At 49.8% G+C, this 22760-nt stretch overlaps 9 protein-coding genes across 9 annotated transcripts, besides 1 other annotated feature; 3 read left to right on the top strand and 6 right to left on the bottom strand.

Moving 5' to 3' along the window:
* Nucleotides 1–22760: part of a sequence feature (contig 1.139 1..347029(1)) that runs on past both edges of the window.
* ANIA_08090 (uncharacterized protein) lies at nt 1165–2286 on the top strand (the record flags this gene model as incomplete). Its single annotated transcript, XM_676267.1, has 2 exons — nt 1165–1277; nt 2097–2286. The coding sequence occupies 2 exons, from the start codon at nt 1165–1167 to the stop codon at nt 2284–2286; spliced, it is 303 nt and encodes a 100-aa protein (XP_681359.1).
* ANIA_08089 (MFS transporter) lies at nt 2977–4744 on the bottom strand (the record flags this gene model as incomplete). The annotated part of the gene is made up of 5 exons (XM_676266.1): nt 2977–3566; nt 3619–3897; nt 3945–4074; nt 4122–4642; nt 4687–4744. The coding sequence occupies 5 exons, from the start codon at nt 4742–4744 to the stop codon at nt 2977–2979; spliced, it is 1578 nt and encodes a 525-aa protein (XP_681358.1).
* Nucleotides 5249–7358, bottom strand: ANIA_08088 (fungal specific transcription factor domain-containing protein; the record flags this gene model as incomplete). The annotated part of the gene is made up of 5 exons (XM_676265.1): nt 5249–5736; nt 5791–5979; nt 6167–6864; nt 6916–7279; nt 7316–7358. 5 exons carry the CDS (start codon nt 7356–7358, stop codon nt 5249–5251), a joined length of 1782 nt encoding a protein of 593 aa, XP_681357.1.
* On the top strand, nt 7918–8286 carry ANIA_08087 (uncharacterized protein; the record flags this gene model as incomplete). Its single annotated transcript, XM_676264.1, has 2 exons — nt 7918–7925; nt 7977–8286. The coding sequence occupies 2 exons, from the start codon at nt 7918–7920 to the stop codon at nt 8284–8286; spliced, it is 318 nt and encodes a 105-aa protein (XP_681356.1).
* ANIA_08086 (uncharacterized protein) lies at nt 9184–9916 on the bottom strand. Its single transcript, XM_676263.2, has 4 exons — nt 9840–9916; nt 9737–9787; nt 9395–9684; nt 9184–9342 (listed from the first exon to the last, which is right to left on the bottom strand). Exons 1-4 carry the CDS (start codon nt 9910–9912, stop codon nt 9295–9297), a joined length of 462 nt encoding a protein of 153 aa, XP_681355.1. The 5' UTR covers nt 9913–9916; the 3' UTR covers nt 9184–9294.
* ANIA_08085 (uncharacterized protein) lies at nt 11422–15068 on the bottom strand (the record flags this gene model as incomplete). The annotated part of the gene is made up of 7 exons (XM_676262.1): nt 11422–11550; nt 11607–11732; nt 11868–11948; nt 12002–12283; nt 12337–12638; nt 12878–12903; nt 12949–15068. 7 exons carry the CDS (start codon nt 15066–15068, stop codon nt 11422–11424), a joined length of 3066 nt encoding a protein of 1021 aa, XP_681354.1.
* ANIA_08084 (sugar porter family MFS transporter) lies at nt 16147–18668 on the top strand (the record flags this gene model as incomplete). Its single annotated transcript, XM_676261.2, has 7 exons — nt 16147–16156; nt 16833–17031; nt 17090–17514; nt 17570–17605; nt 17656–17954; nt 18020–18266; nt 18314–18668. The coding sequence occupies 7 exons, from the start codon at nt 16147–16149 to the stop codon at nt 18388–18390; spliced, it is 1293 nt and encodes a 430-aa protein (XP_681353.1). The 3' UTR covers nt 18391–18668.
* On the bottom strand, nt 18726–20545 carry ANIA_08083 (MFS transporter; the record flags this gene model as incomplete). The annotated part of the gene is made up of 3 exons (XM_676260.1): nt 18726–18969; nt 19021–20106; nt 20193–20545. 3 exons carry the CDS (start codon nt 20543–20545, stop codon nt 18726–18728), a joined length of 1683 nt encoding a protein of 560 aa, XP_681352.1.
* On the bottom strand, nt 21812–22545 carry ANIA_11047 (uncharacterized protein; the record flags this gene model as incomplete). The annotated part of the gene is made up of 2 exons (XM_050611203.1): nt 21812–22069; nt 22141–22545. The coding sequence occupies 2 exons, from the start codon at nt 22543–22545 to the stop codon at nt 21812–21814; spliced, it is 663 nt and encodes a 220-aa protein (XP_050467253.1).

The raw sequence follows: 22760 nt of genomic DNA, 5'->3' as shown, positions 1-22760 counted from the left end.
CGCATCAGCAGGTATCGTTCGGCAAGATGTGGAGTTCAAGGCTGACCGGAGCATGCTGAGTATGCTTAATTAGCGATCGATATCGCGGAGGTCAGAGATATTACCAGTGGGAGATAGAGAACCAAGAGGCCTAGTAGGTAGCCACACCAAGCCGGGTGCGACATTAATAGTAAGAGCCAGAGCAGCTGCTGTAACAGTTGCTCATATCTGCGGCGAGACAAGCATCAGGTGTTTATGCTCGTTGGAGATTCATCTTACCAACAACGAATCTATTTCTGCCATCTGTCGATATGCCCTTGTTTCCCACCAGTTTGTAGTCCTGCCGCTTGCTCTTCAGCAAGATATTCCCGCCATACCTGCGCAATGTCATTCTTATATATCCAGTCCATCTTACCGCTCGAGGTGAACCCGAACCCGGCTATCCTCGCCTTGATGATGCTGTCAAAGTCGACGACTTCTTTCCGAGTACCCTGGGTGCGCTTTTACCTGGATGACAGGTAATCGTACCTATCAAAACAACCACAAATCAGCATTTGAGCAACATGGTCAAGGTACAGAAGTCTGGCACTCACATGCGCTCATAGTAGGGACCACGAATCTGCTGAAAGATCTCCAATTATTTCCGGGTACCGTGCTATCGCTGGAGTTTCTCGAATGCTTAAAGTGCCAGAGCCTGCGCCAAAATCCAGCCATCTTCCATAGTGAATGCCGCGCCAGATCCGAATACCCCTGAGGGCGGATGGCTTGCATCTCCAATCAGGGCATCCTTGTCCCATGCCGTGATATCTCGCGGACAGGGTCCAGCCACCATCGCAAACTCCCTCCAGGCTCCCTCGGGGACGACTTTGAGTATTTCCTGGATCCGGGGGTCATATTCCTAAAGAATCAGTGCAAGACCTAAAATTACGTGGCAGGTAAGTGAACGCGTACACCAGTCCTCTCAGAACGTGCTCTTTGTAACTGAGACCGCCCAGGTGGGTGTTATGTCGGGAGTGACACGCACAGAGTACCAATCAGATGTCAATCTAGACAAGCAGAATCAATCTATATATGGCTTGCGGGCGATAGTTATCGAACATATTAGCACCAAGTGACACAAGAACCGCTGTTCGGGTATTCTGGTTTTTGAACCAGGTGTATAAGAGCGGCTATACCGCAGTTGATATGGCCCATTCTCCGGCCCAGAAGAACGCCGACTTTCCCATGCACGGGGAGTGCGCAGAGAACTGGTGGCGTTATATCTGCTGTCCAACCAAAGCCATGCCACAAAATTTTGAGTGGGTGGGAGCCCCTGAACGGTCAGTCTTTGGCTGATCGTGTTTGCGGCGAATGGCAGTTTGAGCTCAATTACGACACATACATTGATGCGAAGGGCAATGGCGAGTGCTTTTCAGGAACACGCAGTGTAAGGATTTAACATATTGTGTGGTTGCCAATGATGCTGACAAGTCTCCCTTAGCTCTGCTGTGATGGGACTGGGATCCTGAACAAGTGTCACAGACTGGCTGCGATGATAACCCAATAGGAAGTATATGCGGCAGCGATGAAGTATCTATCGCTTGGCGTTTTGATCAAGACACCGGTGGTAAGCTGAGCCAGACGTACAGAAACATGATCATTGGGCATTGACAGATCATTAGGGCTGTGTGACACTGCATGGAGCCCAGTGCATGACGTCGACCGGCGACTAAGGCGAGTTCTGTTGTCCCAAGAACAGTGCATCTTATTGAATGTATCTCTGGAGTTGCTGGTCAAGAATGCTGGTAATAGCTACCCAGATGACTATGAGAACTGCTCCTGGTCTATCGACGATTGCAATCCAGAACAATGTGCCAAAGACTAACTACAAGTCACAACTGCGCAGATGCCCTCCTGGATATATGATAATACTATGTACACAACGAACCAATGCTATGGATTCCAAATCCCGGAGACGATGAGTCCGTATTTCAAGCTTTGCTGTGATCCTCCCTCGCGATACAATGAGGAATGGCCTGTCGAGCCCAATCACCTCTGGAGCCACTATTACGACGACGCTGATGACGACGTCACTTGGGAGTTCAGGACAGTTTCGGCAACAACAACAAAGACAACAGGCCGAATGATATAGAAGATGATCCGGGCACTGATCCCTACGGGTTCGTCATGCTGGATGGACCCCCAGGCTCGATCGACAATGCCTTTGATGCTCAGTACACCATCGTGACCCGCGATGAAGAATCATGGATGGCCACAGATAACGAGGATCCAGGAAACGGGGACTCTAATAACAAGGGTTCTGAGTGACTGCGAGACACAAGAGCTTATGGGGTATATGGAGGGTTCACACTTTGGCATGTGAACAATTTCTAATGATGATATACTGCACTCTCCGTACATGTTTTTTTATCTCTGTACCAAAGGTTTAAATTGGTTCTATGAGTAGCTTGGGTAAGATCAACGGCTAGTGCACCATAATTCTGTAAGATCAACGGCTAGTGCACCATAATTCTGGATAGAATAAGGGAAAAGACCGGGTTTAACCGGGACAAATGATATTAATAGCAAGGTTAAAGTCATGCAATATACAGACATAGTCGTAGAGGCAAAGAATCATTTATCTGAAACAGCCACCGAAGTACCAGCTCTTGCTAAAGTGTTAAGATCTTTACGGTATCACAGGAGCATATCCAGCAACGTGCCCGCAGAGCTCGGCCCTGGGTGTTCCAGTCCGATTAAGTTAACATGATGTATGGGGTATACCCATTTCAGCGCCTATTACTCCTTGAACTCAACTAGAGTCGCCTATGGACAACTTGCAAATCACCAGTATCTTCTTTGTTGTCTTCCCTAGATTATATCACTAACATGTGCGCCTATTACCCAATGCCCATGCCAAATATAGATGCTTTCGAGTCGCCAGAATTCAGCACACTCTCCTAACTTGCTAGTCCTCATGCAATCCAATCTCCATATAGCACCAACCTGCAGATGCATCTAACACTCCACAGATGCCCTCGCATCCTCGTCCGTAATCCTACTTTGTCTCTCCTCAATCTCGTCCTTGACAAGCATCTGACAGAACCGACTCCTTTCTCTCACTAACCCACCCTTCCAAAGCAGTACATACGGTATCGGTACACAGGCCAGACTCACGAATCCCACGAGAGAGGTTGCCCAGCCCACACCCAGAGCTGCGTACATCGGCTTGGCAGCGACCGGCAATGCAGCGCCGAGCATGCTGCGCACAATCACTGAACTGGCCAGTGCGCTTGCTGAGTATATTTTGTACGCGTCAGTCACATAGATCAGCAGCGAGGTAAAGATGGACTGGTATCCAAAGCCAAAGAAGAATCCTGAGAGCACAGGAACAATCCAGTGGATTGTTGGATTGGCGGTCCAGGCAAGCCAGAAGAGCGAGATTGTTGTTGCGATGCTCCCAACACAGGATATTGGTAGACGGTGCGTTTCGGGACTGAAGGATAGGGGGAAGAACCAGATTTTGCGTTTACTGCGGAGTAGGGCGGACGAATACTTGGAGTCCCAGGTTATGGCAACGAGGGCAGTCGAGGCCGCGCCGATTCCAACTGAAGAGTCCACGTTAGTATGGGTGAGCTTAGGAGTATTGGTAAAGCATACGTGGAAGGAACGTGAGAGAGGCTGTTTGGATGGTAAAGCCGTAGACCTCGGGGAAGATGATCGGGTAGGCCTGGAAGTAGAAAAATACAAGAGCATAGACTATGCCGACGTATAGCGACGTGAACAATATGATTGGCTCAAAGATCAACATATACATCGGCCGGAGGAAGATGGTTTTGAGGTCTTTATCGAACTTCGATACGGGGGCCGACATCTCCCTGCCAGATATTTTGCTCAATTCTGCAGCGTGACGCTTCAAGATGGCCGGGCCGAATGTTTCTAGTGTCCAGTCAGTTATAATTTCAGGGCGTGGTCAGAAAACGTACCTGGCAAGAAGATCAATCCAACCAGGGTGACGCCAGCGCATATCAAATCCGCCCAGAAACTCCATCTCCAGCCATGCTCGGATGCGAAACCAGATATAATGGGCCCTATGATAGGCCCAAAGCTCGCTACCTAGTCACAGTCAGCAGCGAGCGAGCTATTAGGGTTGAGGGACCTACGGCCATATAAAACGCCATTGCTCTCCCCCTTGCTTTAGCCTCGAATATATCTGCATAAGAGCCTCCGATAACAGTCTGCGGAGCCGCACCCATGCTCCCGCACATGAAACGAAAGAATAAAAGTGACGACCAATTAGGGGCAAGGGCGCATGCAAGGGTGAATAGAAAAAAGAATATGAACGTATACAGCAGGACAGGACGTCGTCCGATGGTTTCACTTAGGGGGCTCCATATTAAAGGCCCGACAACATATCCCAACAGAAAAATGCCAGTTGGTAGACTGCTCTCGTTTGTATTCTGCAGCTTGAAATCATCTATGATATAAGGCACAGCATTGCTTGGGAGCGACGAGGCGACACCGCTATTCATGACCGATAGTAATGTGAATACAAGGACATAGACCTTTTTCGAGAAGGGCCATTTGTACGGGTTCTTCTTTGGGCAATCCTCGAAAGTTACTATCGTAGGAGTGGACGGCGGCGTGGGTGGAGTATTACACCTAGGCTGTGGAGCATTTGACCCTGGCCATGTTAGTATAGGTAAGGGCCGAGGCTGAGTAGCATACCTGACGGTGGAACACGCGGGTGCGTCTCAGGCTGAGGAACGTGGTTCTTTTCATCCATCGTGCTAGTGCTTTTGGTTGTGGTCGGACAATTGCTATAATCACCCGTCCGGGTTGATTTAAATACGAAGCATCGAAATCTCTTATTTCGACGCCAAATTGCAGTTGACTCATGAATTCAAATTCGGCCTGTCCAGACGCATGCATATGCTGCCTCTGTTCCCTGTTTGAACTGTTCTCCAAATAGGATTGATCATATAACACGGTTTCTTGCGCTAGAGTCGGCGCCGGTGCCGGTCCCGATCGGAGCCGATCCAGGGCCCGGTCTCAACACCTCAGAAACCGACTTTGCCCAGCGACCACGTATGCATTCTATTGGAGAACTGGAACGTAATGCAGTTGTAATGCACCTCGCAGCCCTGTGACCGATGATCTATTGGTCTTCTGGGTTCTGGGCCATGTTTTCAGGAGAGACCGCTGCGCTTCGCTTTCAGATGTGTACTTGATTGGGAAGAATGGGCAACACATATCCATGTGCTATTCCTCGTCATTGTGATCAACAGCGTTATGTCCGGCATAGGTCAGGAAGAAAGTCAAAGATGTCTGTTTGGCCTTCCTCAAACAGGTCAAACGAGTCGGCGATCGGTGCAGTTAGATTCCAGTTTGGGATATCGAATCCCAGAAGCCTAGGCAGAACTGGTTCAGGCCTCGACTCCGATGGCAAAGGAGCGGTCAGATCCGTGTCCTTATCCATCCGTATCATTGGGTTCTCAGCAGCTTGCTCAGGAATGCTGGTGGTGAACTCCGACCTAGGCGTGCTATTCACCTCCGGAGTTCTTGACGGTTGAGCGGCAATCGCTTGACCATGGTCGTTACATAGGTCTTGTTCCGCGAGGAGAGCACCAGCGTAGTTGACAAATATCTGAACTGTTCTGTGAATGTCAGGGTAGGGTGGCTGCTTGAGATACTCCAGGATCTGCCGGACACGCTGCAGAACCAATCGCCGGTTAATTAGTGTAGGATGCCAACGCGCCACCCTGATGGCGAACGTTGCTGTAGCCACATTAGCATGGTCGTTTTTTGAGCGTCGGTGCAGCCGGCACTCACTGATGAAAGCAATAGTTAGGGCTGGGTAAGTCGGGGCCCAGACCAGTTGGCATCGATAAGCCGACTCCGTCACTAATAGCGTCAACTGACTCTCGATTACCTCGACCAGTGACTTCCATAGCCCTAGAACAGCATCAGAGCTGATGCCTTGATCACCTTCCGGGGTCTGCTGCAGTTTCTGTATTCTAGCTATGGCCGCACAGTACGTAAAAACCTGCATGCGTTAACCTGGGTTTTTAATTCGACGGCTTATTACCACCTTGGCATAGTTTAACATCAGCTTTAAAGACGAGCGCTGAAATGCACCAGGATGAAAGGCATTTTCTGCTGTGGTGAGTAGATGTCAAAGAAAAAAAAATATAAACGTAGAACCTACGATGGTGTAGCTCATCCCATTCCTCCCACCATTGCTGGAGCTTCCGCATGATTGCTGGAAGCTCTGTATGTATGATCGGAGCGGCTGCTGAGTTCTCGATTATCTGCCGCCCTCTTGTTCGGATCTGATGGTATTCAATAATAGAAACGGTCCGCATGTCACTATGAAGAGATAGAGGGTAATCAAGAAATTTTCGCAGCTTCGAGATATCAACATCGCCGAGGCGTGATTTCCGCCCTGTTCCACTAGCGACGTCCAATTCGAGAGTGGACGAAATCAGCCACGTGCGTGTCTGCCAAACGAGCTGTCGGTCCTCCATCCGCGCCGATAGGTAGCTTCTCGGTGGTGAGCTTTGAGCCAGCAGGGTGTCAAGAGACTTTTCAAGACCTAGATCCAACGCGGTCCGGAGAATGAGCGCGGTCGAAAACCAGGTCTTTTCTGAGTACGCCGCAAGGAGAATCATCCCTTGAACAGTCTCCAGCTTGGTTGGTTTTGCAAAGAAGGAGTCTTCTGCCAATCGCTGTGCTTCATCCTGTAGCACCCGTTGCAGATGAGTGTCCGCCCGGAAATCTGACGCTGCACGACTCGCCAGGTAGATAATCACCGTGAAGCAGAAGAGCGATCGCGACCGGATAGAGTCGAAGGTATCTCGGACCGGGTCAAACAGAGGTAAGAAGTTCTTGCTACAGTTCATGAATCTAAGACTCGGTCAGTGACTGCATCATTAATCCCGAACGGTGTCCCTTGACCTTTCGTAAATGCACCGGGCATCCTCCTCGCTTATGATTCCACGCGAGATGATATCGCCCTTTGGATCGGACACGTCCGAATCACCCAGGAAAATCGGAGAGTCCTCTCTCATGTTCACCGACATTGAGTGCATTACCGACTGTGGCGCAATCATGTCTTGCGGACTGAACTGCTGCAGTTCAATATTTTCCAGGTGGTTGCTTGGTACAGATATGTTGCTTCTTGGACTGACGCCCAAGCCCGTGTCAAAGCTGCTCCGCTGGCTATCCCAGTATTGACGGTCAGCAGTCGCCGAGCGACCTCCTGGGAAAAGCAGCTTACCGTGCCGTATTCGCATGCCTTCGCCGCTCCGCTGGGCGTGGTCTATTAATCGTGTCCAACACACATTCATGCTCATACCCTGCTGCGCGACAGCGCGAGCAGGGCATATGAGTGCGGGCATCACAGCGGACCTTCTGCTGCCTGCACCTCCTGCAGCTTTTGAACAGTCTTCCAGACATCTTGATATCGACGGCCAGTCCCTTGCAGATGAACTCGTGGCCTGGGGAACACAGGCGATCGGTGCCGATCTCACCGCCTGCCCCGCCTACACCTAAGCAGTCTACACAGACCAATCTGACTGCCAGGAGACACCATGCTCGTATAACTCATCATACTGATTGTTCGAAAATCACTCTTGAAATAAGTGGGTGAAGTTGCTTTGATATTGAAAAATTTGTGTGGTATTATGAATGCTTCATATCATCTGCGCTGGGATTTTGCGTACCCACACGGATATATATAGTTGAACATCTGCCTCTACCAGCGACAGGTTCCCCCACAACAGTTGAACAGGCCTTGTTCTAGACGTATTCAATGTTGCTATGGAAGATTCATAAGAGGAACGTAATCGAAAACTAGCAGATTAGCGAGGTAAAAAAGGCCGGCCAGGCGCTATGTAGGAGCCCAATACGAGACGAAACGGATAATCTCCTATGGAGAGAGTTAGTTGCTATACCATTATGACAATGTATGTAGCCCATAATGCAAAAAAGCGCTCGTACATAGTTACTTAGCATAGGTGCATCTCACAGGCCGGTCTAAAGCTTAGGTTCTACAACCTTCGAACATATCTGTATATGGACTACCATCTTGCGGTTATGAGCCATAGAGTGGCCCGTCCAGAATCAGGTGGCTTGCAGAGATTTCTGCGCGTAATATCGCGTCTCTGGGACAATATTATTCTTTATTGTTCTTTTGTGCTTAAGGACATGACGGGAACATCATCCAAACCATATCTGAGGATATCACGGATCGAGACCGTATTAGAGTTGAAGCCACTTATTTTACAAGCTATGAAGAAAATTTATCAACAATCCGATGTGGTGTAACGGCTAACATCGCCGTCTTTCAAGTTCCTTAGGATTTGATGACCACGGCAGCTCGGGGTTCGATTCCCCGCATCGGAGTTCTTTTTTTCCCCCTCTTGCTCTGGGGCTACTTTACTTACTCTTTGTTTTTCTTGCAGCAACATTACTATACCTCGAGTAATACTATCTATCCCTTTATCTTGTATATAGAGTGTCAGCACACGTGTTTATAGAAATTTATTAACCGTCCCGACCGGGCAAAGAAGCCAAAAAATGTACATTTAGGATACCATCTACCAGTGAAGCAATACAATAGTACCTTCCTTCACCAAGGCTTAGTTGATCTACCTCGAGGGAAAACCTGCAAGAAAATTTGCAGAGTACTTACAGAGAGCTAGTAAAATAATGATGGCATGTTCCGACAGAAGCCCGGTCGCAAGCATTCCTTCGACTCAGATCCGGTTGAGGAGACAGACTAGAAGCAGGGCTTATGGACATTGCTCCCTGAGATTAGCTTCACTAGACTTAGCTGAGTATACTGATTCCACTGATTGCCCTGAGTATTGTCAGATATCGTCAGGGAAAGTGGAAGCAGATAAACCGATCAGGTCTTTGCTTCCGCTGGAAGCTGACAAGTGGGCGAGTCGTGATACAACTATACTGATACTATGCTCAACAACATGAAACAAGCAGTGATTTCCTTTCTGGCATGCGAGAGTCCCGATGAGGACATGACCATGCCAAGGAACAGTAGAAAGTTCGAGTTCTGGCGAGCAACCAGGGAAATCCATAGCAACAAATTCCGGCCGATAAACTCGAATCTTACTGGGTGTGTGAAATTATATCTTCTTCATCGAGAGCTAGGGCGAGCTGATTCGAGCACACACTCAGTGCAAGGGAACGCTCAGATGCTTGATCAAGGCTGATAATAAGATCTTTTTATTACATACACTATCGATCTGTCAAACTGAAGGAACGCGCAGCAAGAAACGATTCTCAGACTACCATACAAAAGACGAGCAGTCGCACTTATTGCACGATTCGGAAAGGGCCCAGAGCATTGAAAAGTGAAGGCATCTGAGTCAAAACAATCAACATCTACTCGAGCATTGCAGAGGAGGGGACGAACCTGGGGCGCAGTAGGAAGATAAGTGTCCAGACGAAGGTACCAGACAGTGTCGTCGGCAACCTCGGGCAGATCATCCGGCAGAGTGAAGGTCACGCTGGTTGCATCCGAAGAGATTCCGTCCTGGATCTTGACCTGGTAGTCCGAGTTCACGAAGCCCATGTTGCGGACTGGGTTGTTGTGCAGCCACAGGCTGTAGTTGCCCGTAGGGTAGTCGTTCAAAGAATCGCAGCGGCCGCTGTTGCGGTTGAACTTGATCTCAAGCGGGGTGCCTGTAGTCAATGTGCTGTTCTCTAGAAGACTGTCAGTAAGAGAGTATATCTCAAGCAAAGTCAAGGCACAAACCGGTAGGCCCTGAGTAGGCATTGATGCAGGAGTAATCGCGCTTGCCCCAGGCTGCATCGGTATTAGTACGGCTGAACGAGCATCTGGCCAGGTTCCAACTTACGAGCCCACTTGTCGAACGCAGCAGAGGTGCTCGTGGCAAGAAGGCCGGTGACAACAGCAGCGGTGAGCTTCATCTTGGTGGTCTGATAGGAAGTGCTGATTCGAGGTGGATGTTGATGGTCGATGAGGATAGTCAGTTAAGCCGGGGATTGGCAACTATTTATACAGGGAGGTTCGGCAGATTTCGAGGCTCCAGCTGAGATCGTCGCTGTAACAAAAACTGATTGGCCTGGTCTAGGATGGGTTGCCAATTTTAGAGTGATTCTGCAGTGCAACCTGGAGTAGCTCATGCCAAGCTAGGGCAGAACTGCACAACAGTCGCGCAGAAAAAGGAGTAAATGCAGCCGATATACGAGAGCTGAGACTCGAACACTGAAACCAGTCGACTGGTAGGCAAGCAACAACGTGACTATGGCATGCGCCCCTTTGACAGCAGGTACCTCGTGTTCTTCCACACCGCAAATCAGCTGGAGCTGCATCTGAGACCTCTGACGGAGGCCAAGCACGTCCCCAGGTCACCGGCCCATATTTGTACCCACAGTTGTCCAAGCTGGTTTCGCGTTGATTGCGCCGCCAATGAGTGCTGAATGAGATGTTCAGGCGAGCGCGACTGCTTGATATTCGTGACTAAAATATATTTATATGGTGCAGAAAATCTATGGACCGTAATTGAAGCAGAAGAGGGGAAAGGAGAACCGTAATGCCGGGCAGTCTGGAGTCCAGATAGATCACTGGGGATGTTTCGGCAATCCGGCCACGATGTGGAGGCGCCCGCAGTCGGAACGTTCTCGAATGGGCCCTGGGCCCAGGGGGCCCCTTAAGGTCCTGGTGATAGCATCGTGATGTGGCTGATGATGCTCCAAGACATGCGTCATATCGGATTGCCGCGGGTAGACGGCTTGATCCCAGCGCAGCAGGCCAGTATTATAAGGGAAGGGAGTGAAGACTTACCGAACCATCGAAGATAGAATGACAGGCAACAGAAGAAGTGTCGGTAATCAATGTAAGTAATGAGTCTACTGTCAGAAGTTGATTTCCATCCGTGCGGCTCTTGTCTTAACTTGCTAGCTGTATATAGACGTGGCGGTATACTATATCAAGATTAATAATTCGATGCCTATAGCATAAACTAGGCGTTCCGCTCTGGCCCATATATTACTTCTAGAGAGGATACTTACCTTCACGGACTTATTATAAGTTCCTTGTGGAAGATATCCTTCTTAAGAACATGGCTAATTAAAGGCCTTGCACAGGCACACACTTGCTTAACGTGCTCCCTAATTCTACCTGCACACACTAACTACACCATTCTCCTTCACAACAAACCTTGCACAAATAGAAGGGTATAGCTTATAACAAGCATATCTTCCCCTGACCTTCTGTTCAACTTCCCGTTTCAATAAGCCACAATATTCTGACTACAAATATCGCCTAATCTCAAGAATCAGTCGTCAATGCAGCGGGAGCCTAGCTCGACCAACGCTCTATCTCGCGGCATACACAAGAGGTGCCTGGTAGCTTTAAGTGCATTTATTTCGGTTTATCCTGCTTTTGTACACCCAGAGCGGCATAGCTGGAGATGCTCATGACCGCTTTTTCCCAGAACCTGGGAATTGCCTGGTTCTCCTTCTCCTCTCCGCAATACCTAACTCTTCATCCCGAAGTTTTTGCTTGCGGAGTAACCATTGAAAGTGGCTTTCTACGCTATCTAACTAAAAGCACCAAATGTCAGCCGAGATTCGATCATGGTTTTCAAGTCACACCATACCTTTGGGTTCCTCTTGAAGAGTATCCACACAGAAATCGTCACAGCAGCGGTGCCGAGTGCGAAGAACATGTATAACCACCAAGCAGGATTAGACTCAAGAAGATCCACGTTCATTCCAAAAATAGTCTGGACCGAAAGTCAGCTCATATCAATTGAAAGCCGCCTACGGTGAGATAATACCGCAACAAACATCAGCGGGAGAAACACAAACTGTCGGCTCTATTAGAAAGCGAAGCAAGATGAACCAGAGGGCGGTCTTACAGTAATCCAACTAAGGCGCTTCATACTGCGATTCATGGATGTAGACTTCTGAGCCTCGGCGATTGATGTCAGGCTAAATTCCTGGCCAAATTATTAGCTCCCAAGGTAGGCATAAGAGTGAGGGTTTGAGTTACCAGATAAATAAGTTCCCGGGATTTCTGTTTTAGTTGCGCGATCTGCATCCTGATCCTGTCATACGTTCCTTCTATGTCCTTTTGAAACTTGAATCTGTCTTGATCACTCCAAGAATCTTGTAGATAGGGCCACGCAGATGTGTTATAAGTCTTGCAAAGCTCTTGAAGGATCATAGCCTGTTGTGATCGAGTTGCTTCTAAACTAGCCCATGTTCTTGCATCACTTAAATGCTGCTTGATGATTTTCGGATTTTGACCGCTCTTATCCAGTGTTTCTTCATGCTAAGAGTAGATTAGCAAGGTAGTAAGATGGATTTATATGTCAATTCACCAACCATCTGCGCGAGGTGGTCTTCTGCGGCACGGCATATGCTACTCCATTCTTGCTCAAGCTGTTGAAGACAATAATTTAACAGCTCCAATTCGGATCTAGGAATCTCAGCATATTCAAGAGTGCTGAGAAATATCTTCGGTCTCAGACTCTGCTGTTCCTGCGGCTCTGTCTTATCTTTGGCGTTCTTGACCATAATCCAAGTAATGACATGCTTAGAAGATGGGATCGCAAAGGACGTATTCTCAGAGGACGTGATGTCGTTGGGCAGGTACACAGGGAGCACCATGTGACATTCAAGAAAGCCTATGAGCATGTCATTATAGAACGGAACAAAACGAGAACCAGGACAGAATCCAAATTGGCTAACAAACATTCTGTCTGGTGTGGCTGTCTGACAGCAGCGGGGCTTGGCATTGATCTTGATTGTATTTTCCAAATCAATATATCACTATTATTCGGCCAATCTCTCTCTTTACGCTTTGTTTTGCGCCACCAAAAGTAGTACACTCCGACAGGAGAGTTTTCAACAACTGAATTCTTACCGGGGATTGCTTTTCTGTCGAAGATCCTAGAAAGTATCAGTACAAATTCATGTCCTAATATCTTGACTTACACAATTGACTGTTGCACAGGGAGAGTTGTGATACATTCTGCATATCTCTCCTCTACATCAGAAGTTGAAAGCCCTAATTGATATGACAGGGCGTCAAAATATCGAACCACCTCTTGGTAGTCCATAGCTTGGATAGAATTCTCATCTCTCATATTGCGATAGAGAAGTATTTGTTTTCTTCTGAATCTGGAGAAATATTCCCGCAATTCTGAGGCGCTCATCTTAACCTCAGTCACCTCGGAAAGAAGGCGGCAAAAGATCCCAAAATTCCTTAGTTGAGATGCCAGTTGAAGCGGCGTTGTCATGGTAAAATCTTTGGCCTCTACCATAGCCCCTTGCTTGATAAGCCACTTCACAGCTTCGGAAGTGTGGTTCTTGACAGCACAATGGAGTGGCGTGAATCCATCAATGTCTTGACAGTTGAGGTCAATCAAGTCCGGACTGAAATTCCAGAGAGTTTGAAGCATACCAATGTCCCCGTTAGTAGCGGCCAAATGAATAGGGGTTCGGCCAAGGAAGTCAGGTGCATTTACAAGAGCTGCAGCGGCTGGCACAAGAAGCAACTCAAGCAAGGTTTGATTGCGAGATTCAACTGGAGCATGCAGTAATGGTACATCAAACGCCCCTGCCACTGAATATTGGACATCTGCTCCCCTGTTAAGAAGTAGTTTTGCAGTCTGGTGTTTTTGCCCAATCACAGCAGCCTGAAGAGCATTTCCATGTTTACCACCTTGGATATTGATATCTGCTCCCTGGTCAAGAAGCAGCTTCACAATCTCCTGGTATCCTTCATATGCCGCAGCCTGGAGGGCGGTTCCATAATAGCCCCCTCGGCTATTGATTTCAGCTCCCCGGTCTAGAAGCAGCTTCACGATCTCCTTGTGTCCTATAAAGGAAGCAGCCGCAGCCTGGAGGGCAGTCCCATAATGACCACCCTGGATATTGATTTCAGCTCCCTGGTCAAGAAGCAGCTTCACAATCTCCTGGTATCCTTCATATGCCGCAGCCTGGAGGGCGGTTCCATAATAGCCCCCTCGGCTATTGATTTCAGCTCCCCGGTCTAGAAGTAGCTTCACAATCTCCTGGTGTCCTATAAATGAAGCAGCCGCAGCCTGAAGAGCATTTCCATAATAGCCACCCTGGCTATTGATTTCCGCTCGTCGGTCTAGAAGCAGCTTCACAATTGTTTGATCTCCACTAAAGGAAGCAGCCTGTAGAGCTGTTCCATAATTGCCACCCTGGATGTTGATATCTGCTCCATGGTCCAGAAGCAGCTTCACAATCGCTTGATCTCCACTAAAGGCAGAAGCCTGGAGAGCAGTTCCATAATAGCCGCCTTGGCTATTGATTTCAGCTCCCTGGTCAAGAAGCAGCTTCACGATCTCCTCGTATCCTTTATATGCAGCAGCCTGGAGGGCGGTTCCATAATAACCCCCCTGGCTATTGATTTCAGCTCCTTGGTCTAGAAGCAGCTTCACAATCTCCTGGTGTCCTATAAAGGAAGCAGCCGCAGCCTGGAGGGCAGTCCCATAATGGCCACCCTGGATATTGATTTCAGCTCCCCGGTCTAGAAGCAGCTTCATAATTGCTGGATCTCCACTAAAAGAAGCAGCCTGTAGAGCTGTTCCATAATTGCCACCCTGAATGTTGACATCTGCTCCATGGTCCAGAAGCAGCTCCACAATATCTTGATGTTCCTGGTATGCAGCAGCTTGGAGAGCGGTTCCATAATGGCCACCCTGGATATTGATTTCAGCTCCTTGGTCTAGAAGCAGCTTCACGATCTCCTGGTGTCCTTTATATGCAGCAGCCTGGAGAGCATTTCCATAATAGCCACCCTGGCTATTGATATCTGCTCCGCTGTCAAGAAGCAACTTCACAATCGCTTGATCTCCACTAAAGGCAGCAGCCTGTAGAGCTGTTCCATAATTGCCACCCTGAATGTTGGCATCTGCTCCATGGTCCAGAAGCAACTTTATAATATCTTGATATCCCTGGTGTGCAGCAGCCTGGAGAGCAGTTCCATGTTCACCAGCCTGGATGTTGGCATCTGCTCCATGGTCCAGAAGCAACTTCACGGTCTCTAGATCTCCACTATCTGCAGCAACCTGAAGAGACATCTTCGTGTGACCCTCTTGTTTGATATTCTTATTTGCTAAAATACCTATCATAATTGCTCAGCCTGATTTCGCATATCTTTATGAATAACATGGTACAACCTTTGGATCTCCGACTCAGTAGAATGGGGTGGCATCTCCTTGCATCGGTGATCAGCGCTGCTAGTTGCTCTTGCGCTGACTTTCATGCGCAACTAAAATCTCAACAGAACTTTGCCGGTTCCTCAGGATTTCCGAGGCTCTCGAGGATTGGATGGTGCCAGTAGTCATAAACAGAATGTGGCGGTTCGACCAGGCTGAGAGAGGGATGAAAAAGCAATAAATGAGCCAGCAAGAGATTGAAATAGCGCCTGAGCGCACCAATCATGTCGGACAAGCATGGCTCTGCCGTCTCTCTGCCCGGACCATTTGCTGATCCTATCCACTTATCCCCTCCATTGTGCTGCATGATTTGTCTGAGCTAAGATGCGCTGGGATTTGAGTTGTTGCCCCTCTTTGCCCCTGAAATGGCCCAACATGACAGCATCCTAAAACGGCTTCACGAAGCTAGGACGGTACCATCACCTCTTTCATATCAATAGTGATGGTCAATCTGAAATATCGTTGGTTCACTCTAGTCTCGCCCACTTACACGTACAATGTACGACAAAATGCTGATATCGAACCTGGCTGCAACACCACCGTGCCCCTACCATGCCAACCAGCTAGGTCCGCACAGAACAGGACTATAGATGATTTTGGTAGATCCGACTTAGGTTTACCACCTAGGCCTCGCTGCGAATCGATCCTGGTGATTTCAGAGATCGTGATCCTCATAATCCTGCCTTTACCTAGTTCCACGAGACTGGAGACTCTGCAACTGGATCTCAGACCACCTAAAGTAGTCCCAAGCCTAGCTATATCTAGTAAAACGATAATGGGCAATGGGAGGAGCGATGATATGGAGTAGGGGAGAGCAAGAACAATAGGTTAGAGGGCAGTCGTAAGTATAAGGACGCTAGATTACAAAACCGTGTCATCCTCAGCAGTGCCAACCATTAATATTGTTGACGTTTTGGTACACTTCGATCTATTCCTCGTCATGGAGACATGTACGCTATCTGATTGCCTCAGATTGCTGGACTATTCCTGGCATCTCCACTTGTCTCTCGGTACTCTTCCCCGGACTCGATACAGATGGTGCTATGCCGAGCCGCGATGATGTTATCGACCACCCTCGAATCACAGTATGAGTTCCTCAAACTAAGCAATAACGTGGCTTTATATCGTCAACACCCGGCGCCATGCCGCCATTCCACCATACCATGTTCTCGTGCCCGCTGGTTGCTTGGACGTGTCTGGTCATGAGAGCTGTAGAGCTTCCCCGCATCAGCCAGCATAAAAAGAGTGCACGGCCGGCCGATCAGTCGCAGATTACCCTTTCTCCTTGTCGTCCTGTCGATACTTCTAATACTGTCGATACCAGCGACTAGCGTACTCAGACTGATCTGCTGTTTCGTCCGTCGTTATGGGTAAACTGCTCGGTCGCCTACGGGCGACGTTCTTAGTATCGGTCTGCTGCGTTGGATCCTTCCTGTTCGCGTACGATACGGGCATTATTGGCGGAATCCTTACTCTGGACTCGTTCAAGCAGTCGTTTCGATACTCAGAGGCAGAGCGGGCAGATATCGCTTCAAACTCTACCAGTCTTCTGCAGGCCGGAGGCATGTCCTTGTCTCGACTCCCAGGCAGTTCTGGCAGCTTGCTGACCTTGTGTCCTCGATCTAGCTTTCTTTTCCTGCTTTTTCGCCTGGCCGTTCACCAAAAAGTTTGGTCGCCGATGGTCGATCGCGCTCGCCTCTTTGATCTTCTGTATCGGCGGGATCATCCAGGTGGCTCCAACGCACTCGATTGGCGCGTTTTATGCTGCTCGTGTGATCAGCGGTGTCGGTGTCGGCATGGCCACCGTGATGGTGCCCATGTACAGGTAATCCTCTGCTGCCTTATATTGATCTTGAACTAAGCTGACATCCCGTCGTGGACAGCGCGGAAATGAGCCCTAAAGAGATCCGAGGACAGTTGGGCAGTCTGTTCCAGTTCTTCTTCACGCTCGGCGTCATGACCTCGTACTGGATCGACTACGCCGTCGAAAAATACGTCGCATCCTCTGATCGCCAGTGGCAGATCCCTATCGGACTGCAACTCGTGCCGGCGGGGATCCTGGGCCTCGGCATGCTGTTTCTCAAGGAGAGTGTGCGATGGCTCGCCAGTGTCGGTCGACATGATGAGGCGCTGCAATCCCTGATCTGGGTCCGTGGAGGAGAAGACACAGAGGAAGTCCGCACTGAAATGGCAGAGATCCTAGACGGCATCAGCGCCGAAGTGGCTGCAACTGAGGGCGTCACCTGGAAAGAGCTGAATCTTCCAGCCAACCGGTTCAGGATTTTCATCGCGATAAGCATCCAGATCGGTACGTCTCCTTGTTAGATAGCGACTCTCAATTGGGTCTATGCTGACAACTGCAGCCGCGCAATGCACTGGAAACACCTCGCTGGCATACTGTACGCTTGCTCATCTAAAACATGTCTGCGTCCTGGACTGACCGTAGCAGATGCGCCTCAGATCTTCGGTGCCGTTGGAACGAGCGAGAACGACACGCTCCTGATCACAGGGTTCTTCGGTGTTGTCAAAGTTGTAGCATGCGGGACCTTCGTCCTTTTCCTAGTTGAACGGATTGGCCGTAAATGGTCTCTAGCCCTTGGCGCCTTCATGATGGGAGCACTCATGCTTATCGTCGCGATCCTCGCGAAGGTGTTCACGCCAGATTCAACCGCTACTGAAATATCGTCTCCTACCGCTGCATCGATTGCGATGATCTATCTGGAGGCGGCCTCGTATAACATGTCCTGGGTATGCTAACAGCCAGAGCCAGTCCGTACTGGACCGCCAGCACAGCAAGCTAACAATTCGACTAGGGCCCCGTACCATGGCTTTACATGAGCGAGATCTTCCCAACGCGAATTCGGGAGATCGGTATTGCCGTTGGAACAGCTACGCAGTGGTTGTTCAACTTTGTGTTCTCGCAGGCGACACCGCATGCCGTGAATAACATGGGCTGGCGGACGTTCCTGATGTTCTGTATCTTCAACTGGGCAATCGTGGTCTACGTCTTTCTGTTCATCAGGGAGACGACTGGCAAGTCCTTGGAGGAGATGGAAGATGGTACGTATTTCATAGTGCAGGTATACAATAATGCTGACGGCTCGCAGTATTCAAATCGAACATTGCTCGGTTTAGGAAAGATGAAGAGCGTGCTGAGGATGGAGCTCCTACATATACGCAGTGAGACTGCGTACGGCTGCGAGCACTCAATGATCGATCCTGGTCTATAGTTGTATGGTAGTAAAGTGGAATACAATGAACACAACTGATCTTGCAAATCACTCGATATTTTCTTTCTGAAATTTCCACCTGATGTGTGCCCGCATACACCGGGAGGCTCAATCCTGAGCGCCTAAGCTAGGGCTTCAACGGTGAATATGCATATAATGAGTGTCTAATATTGAGTAACACGCTAATGATGTATATACAAAGTTCATAAGTCATGACACATGGTCGTTCATATACACAGATTCTATGAGCCGCCAAAACCAGCCCGGCCAACGCCTCTCAATGCGATTTTTAGACATCTCCCTTCTTCTGAGGGCTATACACCGAAGCGCAAGCCAGCTTGCTCTTCTGTCTCAGCCACGGCCCGTACATACGAAACAGCACCGGGATCGGAATCATGGCAGCAGCGATACATCCTAGCAAGGTGCCAGCCCACTGAACGCCGAGGTTCTCCATCATCTGCCTTGAAAACAACGGAAACGCACATCCCAACGCAGAGCGCAGGATCGTATTCGCAGCGATTGTCGACGCAGCGCTGTTATGGTTAGTCCAGAGAAGAATGGGCAGGAGACGGCGACGGACTTACAACGTAGGATAGCAGTCAACGATATAGTTGAAGCACTGCAAGAAAATACAGAAAATGCCGAGACCAGTGAGCACCCCTGATGCAACTGGCGCCATCCAGTGAACATCGTCCCTGTACCCGCACCAGCCGAACCAGAACAGGCCGGCCGAGAACGCGACGGACCCGACAATGGCCGGAGTGAGACGCCATTCCGGTACGGGCTGGCCGTGGTTCGCTTCGAGCTTGCGTCTGTACGAGCCTTGCAGGGTGAGTACGTATGCGCCGCCAACCAGTTCGCCGATGATCAGGCCGATGAATGCCAGTCCACCGACACCAATGTTCATCCCGTACACCTGCTGAAAAACAACAGGGTACGCGCCGAGCAGTGCATACATAAGCCCGTACACAAAAGAGATATACAGCGAGACTAAAAGCAGAATCGGCTCGGTGATGAGCATCTTCAGCGGCCGCGTGAAGTTGTTCCTCACAAGCTCGATGAACTCCACCTCCACCTCATCTTGCTTCGCATGAATCCCCCAATTATGCGTCTGCCGCCGCAAGACCGCGGCCTTGTGCACCAGTATAACAGGCGCATACGTCTCGTCGAGGAAACAAAGCGCCAGCACAAAGCCCAGGAAGACCATGATTGCCGAGATATAATGGATCCAGCGCCAGCCTAGCGCCATGGCGATGAAACCGCCTACAAAGGGCGCCGCAAAAGGCCCGATGAACACTGCCATACAGAATACAGACATGACGATCCCCCGCTGGGCCGTGGAAAACAGATCTGCAAAGACAGCGGGCACAACGGACACGGGACTTGCCGCGAACAGTCCAGCGAAGAACCGCGTTAGCATAACCGTCTGGATATCTTTTGCTGTTCCGCCTGCTATCGTGAATATCCCGCATCCGAATACCCCTAGACAGATCGGTAACCGTCGGCCGACCAGCTCGGACATGGGCGCCCAGGCAATCGGACCGGCAGCGAAACCGAGGACGTATAAAGTCACTCCGAGCGAGCCGACTTCCGTCCCGACGTGGAACTCTTCTGTCACGGCAGATATACCCGCTGAGAACACGGCGCTCGTGAAGGATGTCGCGAATGTACTATACGAGAGGATGCAAACGAGGAATATCCTGACCAGCCATTAGCGACCTAGACCTGACCAAGCCCCAGCCATACTGAAACATACCTCCTCATTAAAGGCCAGTTATACGGATGCAAAGGATCCCCTGCGCCGTCAAACTCGACCACAAAGTCCTCAGGATCCGGCAGGAGCGGCGGATACTCCTTGCCCGCGCCCATGGGCAGCCATGTCTCGCGCGGTTGAAGCCCACGCGTTGACCCAACAGTGGTCTTTTGTTGCAGTCGGTGTGTTTCGATCCGGGAAAGTTCGAGAGAGTCAGGTTGGTCGAGGGTTTCGGTGTCGCTGTTGGCACTGGCACTCGTGCTAGTGGGTGAATAAGATGGATAGGCATCGATATCGGTGCTTGTTGTGTGGAAGTCTTTGTCATCTATATGCGTTGCATGGCAATGGCGATCCATACTGATATCAGCCGTCCGGTTGCGGTCTGGCCAGATGGACAATTGCGTTGGTTTGATAGCCGTTATTTTCTCTGCGAGAAAACAGGCGACAGCAGCCTCCCTATATACCCCCATTGACGACCTCCCTTCTAGACTCCAGGCCCATCCTGGTGTGCGATTGCAAATTTTCTCCCCGATTCTCTCGGCCTCCCGAGTCCCATCGTACTATCATCGGTTTTTGCCGTCTCGGGGGCGGAAAGCCCACAGGGCCACAGTATTTCAGGCGAGGACCCGTCGGCGGCGCAGGTTTCATATAATCTCTAGCAAACCAGGCTCCATACTTTTCCGCACGGGCACGTTGACATCAATGCCCTAATTTTAACATCTGGTGTCAAGCCACAGTTGATATCTGGGAATTGGCCAATGAGCATACAGTATTGTAGAGCATGCTCGGTTCCGCTCGGAGATGTGGCTGGTGAGCCTCGGCACTATGGCGTACACCGAGAAAAGCCGGTGATAGCCGCTGGCGGTTACTTTCGCTCGTCTCCAGTTTTATACTTGTACTCCAGTTTTTTCTTATCAAGAATTGTCAAAATCATCAAGCTAGAATCAATCGTCAGGCGTAAACTGGCTGGACTTGGGTATCGGGTGTAGCTCTTTTGCCACATCGTTTATTAAGCCGCGAAGTTCCTCGACTCGGGTCAGCTCTAGTAGCATAGATAAAATCTGATCAGACTGAATTCTTCGGGCTGTCGTTTGTCAGTAACAACTCCTGGTGCCTGAGCTTCAAGGTCGAAGCCACAACGGCCGTCGTCCATGGTATGCTTGGTGGGTCACACTATGGGTCAAGGTACAATGCCATGCTTGCGTCAATAGTCAAGACTCAATGGCTGGCTAGTGGCCTCCGAATCCTGGGAGAAAGCAGCGATGATTTCGGCTACGTAAAGTGTCTTTAACCGGTTACGTATGACCTAGCTCCTGCCGGGCTGTTATATACAGTACTTTCTACGGAGTTTCGCCACTAGCCTCACGTGCCTATGGATCATGTATTAGCTACTGGTACTGATACTGGCGCTAGTAGGCTAACGCTCGATGCTAGGAGTTAGGAGCGACCAGTTTAAGACTGCGTGGATGTGCGGCTGTCTCGACTAGCTGGCTAGCCCTAATTCTGTATTTAGGCGGTGATGTAATATGAACTGATGCATGAGCTACTAGGCAACCCTACCTGCCAAAACCGAGCTGGGAACAGTCACCGACCTAAACTGCACGTAACCGCGATTTGTAGGCTCACTTTTGCTTTAGTTTTCGTTTTGGGTTTGGTTTTGTCATCTTCATCGCCAAATACGAAATAAACGCCGCAACCCTGTTCTTCAGTCGTGACATCTCAAATTCCAACCCTTGACCCTTTCCGGGTACGGTGTCATGAACGAGCGGACATGGACACGAACAATCCAGCTTCACCGCATTAACCGCGTATATGCTCAGCGAGAAGGGTCCTTCTTGCAAAGAGCCGGACCTGCCACTGCTGCCTGATGAGTATAGAGTCTGACGGAAACCATACATGAGTCAGAGAGAGAAAGGAGTTACCTATAAATCCCAATCCTGAACCTTCTCACTTTCTGCAGATCCAGCTCCCTCGGATGCGCGCTCATAAACGTGCTTGTCCGCCGACGCTGTGGCACCAGGTCCCTGAACCGGAGGACTTTCCTCGTGGCCGTCATGAGGCCCTTTTCATTGATGCAGCGAAATTGTGCCTCCCACGAGAGGAAGAACCTGTCGTCTTTTAGTGCGAGCGTATATGTCTTCCCGTCTGATTTGCCCAGCACGAGCTCGATAGCGTCGTAGCCGCTCAGGTCCCAGGATTGGACGAAGTTGTCGTTGTCGAGCGAGGACTCTATGAATGCGTAATTGGAGAGGGACTTGAGGTTCATGTTTTTGGTGGCGTTGGTGTCTGGATGGAGCGAGCTCTGGTCGAGCCAGCCGTAGAACTCGGTCGTCTCGGCGTAGGGATGGTGTTCCATGGAGGCGTAGGTGAGGCCACCGGTGCCATAAGTGGTAATGTCACTATTTGTTTTAAGAGGAGGAGTTGCGCTTTTGCTTGTGCGGGTGTGCCAGGTGCCGGGCCATGATCTGCTTCAACCGGTGAGCACAGGCTTGACTTGATGATAGGGAAAAGGGGAGGCTGACTCGCCGCCGCGAAAGAGGACTTTGCGGGCTGTTATGTGCTTGGTGCAGT

This window comes from Aspergillus nidulans, chromosome II (assembly GCF_000011425.1).
Source record: "Aspergillus nidulans FGSC A4 chromosome II".
NCBI lineage: Eukaryota > Fungi > Ascomycota > Eurotiomycetes > Eurotiales > Aspergillaceae > Aspergillus > Aspergillus nidulans.
The sequence above is the reverse complement of the archived record's forward strand: the minus strand, read 5'-3'. Positions and strand labels throughout refer to the sequence as shown.